Source organism: Buceros rhinoceros, unplaced genomic scaffold (genome assembly GCF_000710305.1).
Source record: "Buceros rhinoceros silvestris isolate BGI_N320 unplaced genomic scaffold, ASM71030v1 scaffold6892, whole genome shotgun sequence".
Lineage (NCBI taxonomy): Eukaryota > Metazoa > Chordata > Aves > Bucerotiformes > Bucerotidae > Buceros > Buceros rhinoceros.
Window position 1 is genome coordinate 16,375 of NW_010399386.1, and position 6,772 is coordinate 23,146.

Genomic DNA, 6,772 nt, shown 5'->3' on the forward strand with positions numbered 1-6,772 from the left:
CGGAAGAGCAGATAAAGAAATGGCAGATATCTTGAGATGTTTATTATCAAGTTACAGAGGGATTGAGGGATATTGAAGAGCTGTAAACTGTTTTCCTCAATAGGCAATCGTTGTATGGTGTTCTTAACCTGCTTCCATTCCAGACTTTCCTTGTCTGTAACAGTGCTGAATGTGATCAGAATACAGCAAAGCCTCTCTGCTTTTGTTACTTCTCTTGCAGCATTCCAGGCATGACGCTCCACTGGATGATACGGAATTCGCAGTGTCAACTCCAGTGACGAGAAAAGCGGCATCAAGGAAGGATAAAAACAAAGAGAATGTTGATACAGAGTCAGCTTTAAGAAATGAAATGCCATTTGTTCTTCCCGCTCCAAAGACTCCCCCTGCGAAGAGTTGGATTGAGATGCAAGCACAACCCGCACCCCTTCAGGCAGCTGCCTTCAGAGGTACATTGGATGGAACTAGTGAAAACTTGAAGCACGTACAGTGCTTGGTTCTAGTATGAACACAACATTTGTGTTTCCAACACCTTCTTCTGCAAGACTTTTTTGCCACATTCACCACCCTGGTTCTTGCAGTACAGCTGATAAGGTGCTGCAAGAGGTGCAGCTGTACGTCAGGGCACGTTTTGTGCGTGTTCGTAAGTCGCTGCTGCTTGCAGTTTCACACGTGCGCGGCTTTTGGCACTGATATGGAGCCAAGTTCCTAAAACTTGGTTCCACTTTTCCACGAAGGCTGAGAACACAATTTCCTCAATGCTCTGTTTTTGCGTTGTTACTACCTTGAGTGAAAACAAAGGTACACTTTTTGTCCACTTTTATTGCCTCTTCTAAAAGAAATCACTGGGATTTCTCATGGTAGCATATCAGCGTTTTCACAGTAGCTGTCAAGCAGGGCAGTGAAAACACTTCTGTGAACAAGATGTAGATCTTACAGTTATGGGATAGTCCACAGAAATCTGTCAAGATTGTGTTGCCTTTTCTGAGTTACTAGAGATTTCCACCCTCAGTCCATTCCTATGTAAAACAATGGATCCTGTATGTCCATTACCATTCCCTTCCACCATTAACAGGAAAGTGTTGCTGTTGATACTGCATGTGTTCCTCTGTCTTTCGAATGCCAAGGACATTGAGGGGCTGGAGCATGTCCAGAGAAAGTCAGTGAAACTGGTGCAGGGTCTGGAGCACAAGTGCACTGAGGAGAGGCTGAGGGACCTGGGCAGGTTGAGCCTGGAGAAAAGGAGGCTCAGAGGAGACCTCCTGGCTCTCCACAACTCCTTGACAGGAGGTTGGAGTGAGCACAGGGGTTGGTCTCTTCTTCTCAGGAACAAGCAACAGGACAAGAGGAACCAGCCTCCAGCTGTTCCAGGGCAGGTTGAGGTTGGCCCTGAGGAACCATTTCTTCTGCATTGGGGTTGTCCAGGTCTGTCCCAGGCTGCCCAGGGCAGTAGTGGAGTCCCCATCCCTGGAGGGGTTTCCCAGCTGTGTGGAGGTGGTGCTGAGGGACAGGGGTCAGTGGGGACCTGGCAGTGCTGGGGGACTCGAGGAGCTTGAAAGGTCTTTTCCATCCAAAACAGTTCTGTGACTCCTTAGGAGAGGAGGCTCCTGTTCCAGGCCTTACAGAACATTGTTCAGACACAGTAGGTCCTTGCAAGCTGATCCAAATTATGAGGGATCTTGGACGCGCTGCTGTTCAGTGACACCCTTTGCACAGGCTTTAAGGAAGTGTGCTACAAGGAGTAGTTGTTCATAGGGGTTTAGGTGTTTTGTCTTAAGATTGTACACGCTAGCTTGTGAAGTTTGGCTTCATGTTAAGTCTAGAAAGCAGAAATGGGTGCTCCTTCTGAAATGGGAAATGCAGAAATGCTGTTTCAGCTCATTTTAGTGAGAGGTTTCTGAGAATTAAACAACTGAAAGCTCCTGCTTTGTTTTGTTGTCTAGTTCAGGAAGGGTAATATCAATTCCTCCTTAGAGACAGAAGAGTGGAGTCATCCACTGGAAATTTTGATCGTGATTGTCTGGGGCCAAGTGCAATTCTGCAGAGAGCTGAAACTTCGAACACTGAAGCTGGGTTTAGTTATAACAGCTCATGTGCTGACTGACTGTTTCACTTGGGGTTTGCTTCTGCGTGTTCAAAACCATCACCGGCGGCATTCTGTCAGTGTGTGGGTACCAGAACTTTAGTGAGTACCGTTAAACATGGCTGTATGAACTGACGCCCTTTGTATGAAGAGAGTGGCTTGGTGAAGAACACAACTGTTCAACACAGCAGGTCGCTTGGTGTCTGTTCTGGGACCAGTGGCAGAGGAAGAAAGCAACTGTAATCCTCTTCCTTTCCAAATTTCTACTCCTGAACTGTGCTGGTTGCTCTAAGGCTTGGCTTGTAGAGCCCTGGGGAAATCAATCACAGTTTTTCTTTATAGAGTAGGGGTGGTATTGTTATTATGTTAAAAAGGTATTCCTATCATTCTGAAGATACAGAGCTGAGGCAGAAGAGGGGGCTGGTTTTAGAAATAAATTATTAATAATGAGAAATCCTTGCTGAGGAAAAGAAAGTCCTTAATGCAAAAACATACCTGCTTTGGCTTGGATGCTTTCTTTCAGAGAACCAGTTCACTGCAGTCACCCCAATTAAGAAACTCGCAAACCCAGATGAATTGACAGCAGCTGAGGTTCTTCCTGAAAGAAGGTAAATGTCCAGTTATTTGTGTACAGTTCAGATTTAGAGCAGGGCTACCTTAATCCATGTGCTGCCTAGGAAGCCTTGTTACAACAGCATGCTCTAGGTTAAAACCTTCCTAAAACCTCTTTTTACTTCACTAGAAAACACTAGAAAGCAGAGAAAAGTTTTAAAACCATGTAACTCAATTATTTTCAGAATATACTCCTCTTTTCCATAACCAAAGTTCCCCCTTGTCTCAGTTCCCCAGAGGGCTGCAGTTTCTATGCACATCTTTGGGTTTAAATCTCAACTGACTTTCCGGTGGGAACTCTCCCAACATACTGCGCTCGCTTTGGCTCTCTTTGTTCTGTCAGGTCTGGTCATATTTTAGTGACCTGTCTGAAATAACTGGTTTCTAAACACTGAGGAAAAACAGCTGGTTCATTTGTTCATAACAGGTATCACTCGGTGGAATTGGAGCTTGACGTGGCTCATGTGGATAGCAGCCAAAAGAAGAGGAAAGCCAAAATTTTTGGAAGTCTTGAAAGAGGCCTAGATAAAGTGATCACAATGCTTACACCAAGTAAAAAGAAACGTTTGGCTAGAGATTATCCAAGGAAGCTTAAGGTATGGTTGCTGAAAAAATCTTGGATGAAGAGAGGTATAATTATTGAAAACACCCAATACCTTTAGAAATGCTCTTGTGAAAACTTCTGTGATCTGACTTGGCTGCATTCAGTGCAGAGGCACAGTTGCTTTTGCCATGTCTCTGTTACCACTAGCATTGTCTGGGCTCAGGCGAGTCACCAGCTGATGGAGGGAGAAGTTCAGCCATTGCTTATATATCCCATCTAAAGTTTGAGGGAAGCAGGATGGTTTTAAAGGAACCCTAGCTGAAAATTTTTAATAATTTTGTTTGTATAGAAATACTGCTCTCTCACAAAAAAAAAAAAATATGATTTTAGTAATATTCCTCGCTTGGGTTTCTGCAGTCCAGGAACAATGTGCCTATTCCAAGATAATCTTTAGATGTCAAGAGAACCTGAGATTTTAAAGTCTAAATAACTAGATCTTATGAAAGAATTTTTGACACTGTCAGTGTTATTTGGATTCTTAAAGTTTTGATGTCACTGTCTCTGAGCCAGTTGGCTACTGATCTTTAAGTAGCCGTAGAAAAAGCTGTTTGAAATTACACTAATAATTTGTACCTGCCACAGTCAACTCACGAGGTTAGTATTAGCTTGGTAGAGTACAGGTCAGATGGTGCTGGCAGAGCTCTGGCGTAGAACCACATACATCACTCAGAAGTGCTAACACACTTCAGACGTCACACAAGGAGGAATTTATACCTGAATCTGTAGAGGATGTGTTTGAAAAGCCTGATTAACGAGGAAGAGGCAAGGCTGTTACTGAGGCATAAACTGTTCTGTAGGAATAAGCGATGAGCACCTTGGGCTGGCTGTGGGGGCTGCAGTTGTCAGCTCACAGGTAGGTTTACAGAAAGAGCCGTCCTTCAGTAAAAGCACTGCTTTGTGTTTTGCAGCCTGTGTAAATGGGTCTCAGCTGCTGTAATCCAGCAGGGAGCTTTTCCAGGAGGCACTTGTCAGAGGCAGACTGGCAGTCTTTACACATTCGGGAGTGTTGGGCTTCAAACCTGACCAGCTCACTGGACAGGAGTCCAGGCTGTGTGAATAATTCTGGAACATGAGCAATCGGAAATGAGATAGATCTTCCATCTCTAAAGTCACTTTTATCCTTCTTCATCAGTTTCCCTTGTCCACAGTTTATGCAAAACTACTTGATGCATGTCCAGGGATGCCAGAGCAGGGCAGGGGAAGATAGGGCTTTATTTCACAGCGTTGCAGCAGTTATGGCAGTGAGTTTTAGGCTGAGTAAGAACCATAAGAACTAGTCTTCAACTTTGTATCCTCAGCTCATTTCTCAAGCTATTTTACTATCTTGTCTTCTCTCATCTGTGACTTAGGAAGCTGGATAGAGTATTTGTGGCATATCACAGTTGGCATATGCTTTCTCTTGCTGCATCTGGCTGTCTGAAAGTTGTTCAAAAAGTCACTTTTCGGACAAGCCCATTACATGAAGCATTAGACATGACTGTAGGCAGCCTCCCAGCTGCGGAGTGTGCAGCAGGGTGCTCCAAGCACCCTCACCTGGCTGTCTCCTGCAACCTTCTCCAGCAATCCTGACTTCAACAGCCTCCGTGTTGCCCTGGCCCGTTGCTGCTGCTTCCAATTTTATGACCTGTTACAGTTTGGACGTGCTTTGGTATTAATCGTTGACAGTTGTCGTTTAGTGTTCCTGTTGCTACTACAGCATCTTTATTACAGTATTGAGAAGTTGAAGCACTTGTCACTATGGTTAACTGTTCTGAAGCTTTCTTTATCAAAACGTTTTCTACCCTCTTCAGTTTTAGACGTTTTTTTTTTCCCTTGACTCTTTTTATTTAATGAGCTGATTACTTTTAGGCACACTATAACGTTACCACCACTCAGCTACTGAATCCAGACCAACTGCTGAATGAAATCATCACTGTTCTTGCAAAGCAACATGTGGAATACATTCAGAAGGGGTAAGTGTGAAGTGTGATGACTTCAGATGGTCTTTGTCTAAATAGTCAAGTGTTCTAATACTTGATAAAGCAAAGTGTTTAAAATTACTTTTTCAGCCCCTCATTGTAAAATACAAGAGTTTCATAGTGCTCAGAGCACAAAATGAATGTGTGCCATGAAACTTGCCCACACAAGGCAAAACTGTGAGCTCTTAGATAATGAACAGGTAACACTGAGGTAGTTCCTGGAGTCTGATGTGAGTTTTTTCTACCTTCTGTGAAACTGTAAATAAAACATTTGTAAACTGTGAATACAACTGTAAATTTAGTTGTAGATACAAAAGCGTACAGTCACATGACCAAATCAGACAGTTTTGGGAGATAATGTGAATACCTTTTAACCCTCGTTCTTGGCAGTTAAGACATTAGCCTTTAGCCAAGGGATCGGTGTGTTTTAAAAGCTGCACAGAATCCACATCTGTGTGGATTGTTTTAATCTATAATATTCGTATTTCAGTTTGTAGGATTTACTAACTAGTCTAAAGTACTGAGACCAGGGTTGACTCTTAGTTCTGAGCTTAATGTCCCTTTCCAAATTTCCCAGTGCACGAAGGTGCTCACTTAGGAATGTGTTTTGTGAAGTTTTTGAATATCTAAAGGATATTCAGAGTATACTTCAATCTTTGATGCATCTCCAAGCTCAAAATCTGGAAAGATGCTGAACTGCACAGAAGCACCTTCTCCCCTTGTAATGATTTAAACCATTTAATGATATAAAGTTTTTTTTTTTACCTTTCACACCAGCTGAAGCTGTAACTAGCTTCTCAGCAGCAGTGACTGAAGTACTGAGAGCTCTCAGTTCACTAAATTCTGGGATAGCCTCCATAAAGTGCTGTTATTAATTCAAAATTGCAAAACAAACATGAAACTGTTCAATGATTGCTCTGTTTTTCCTTTGTTTTGTGCAGTTACACCCTGAAATGTCAAACACGGTCAGATTTTGGCAAAGTAACGATGGAGTTTGAGTTAGAAGTGTGTCAGCTCAATAAATCGGAAGTGGTGGGTGTCCGGCGACAACGGCTTAAAGGTGATGCCTGGGTCTACAAGAGACTGGTGGAAGATATCTTATCCAGCTGTCAGATGTGACTGGCTGGTGCATGTGCTGAGAAAGCAGCAGTTCTGTACTGAGTCTTTAACCACGCCGTCTTCTGAACAGACCTTTTTAAAGGTGCTTCTTTGTCGCGTTCACTGTGGTATGTGGAAGATCTGTCCTCTTTCTTGGATTTTTAACTATCCCTCTTTGTATGTTTGCCTTCTTTATGTTTCCTCTGATATAAAGTTTGTAATAAACGTTCTGCAACTGCAGCTTTTCTGAAATAAATATTCCATAAGCTGTTTCCCTGCTTGCATATTTTTCATGTATGTGGACTGAAGTATTGGCATTTGTCTGCTGAAGCTTATTTTGGTGTGTCTTCAGTTATCAAGTACGTGTGGTATAGAAATAGTCATTTGCATAATTCTCTTCTTGTCTCTGCTTAAGTAGGA

General features: G+C 42.9%; 1 protein-coding gene across 1 annotated transcript in view; it reads left to right on the forward strand.

Annotated features, from left to right (window-relative positions):
- Positions 1–6,373, forward strand: part of MELK (maternal embryonic leucine zipper kinase) — a 22,392-nt gene extending 16,019 nt beyond the window's left edge. The window contains exons 13-17 of the mRNA XM_010131435.1: positions 221–446; positions 2,604–2,688; positions 3,120–3,288; positions 5,145–5,248; positions 6,196–6,373. Of these exons, the coding sequence (XP_010129737.1) occupies positions 221–446; positions 2,604–2,688; positions 3,120–3,288; positions 5,145–5,248; positions 6,196–6,373 (762 nt within the window). The remainder of the gene's footprint in view (positions 1–220; positions 447–2,603; positions 2,689–3,119; positions 3,289–5,144; positions 5,249–6,195) is intronic.
- Positions 6,374–6,772: the final 399 nt, after the last annotated feature.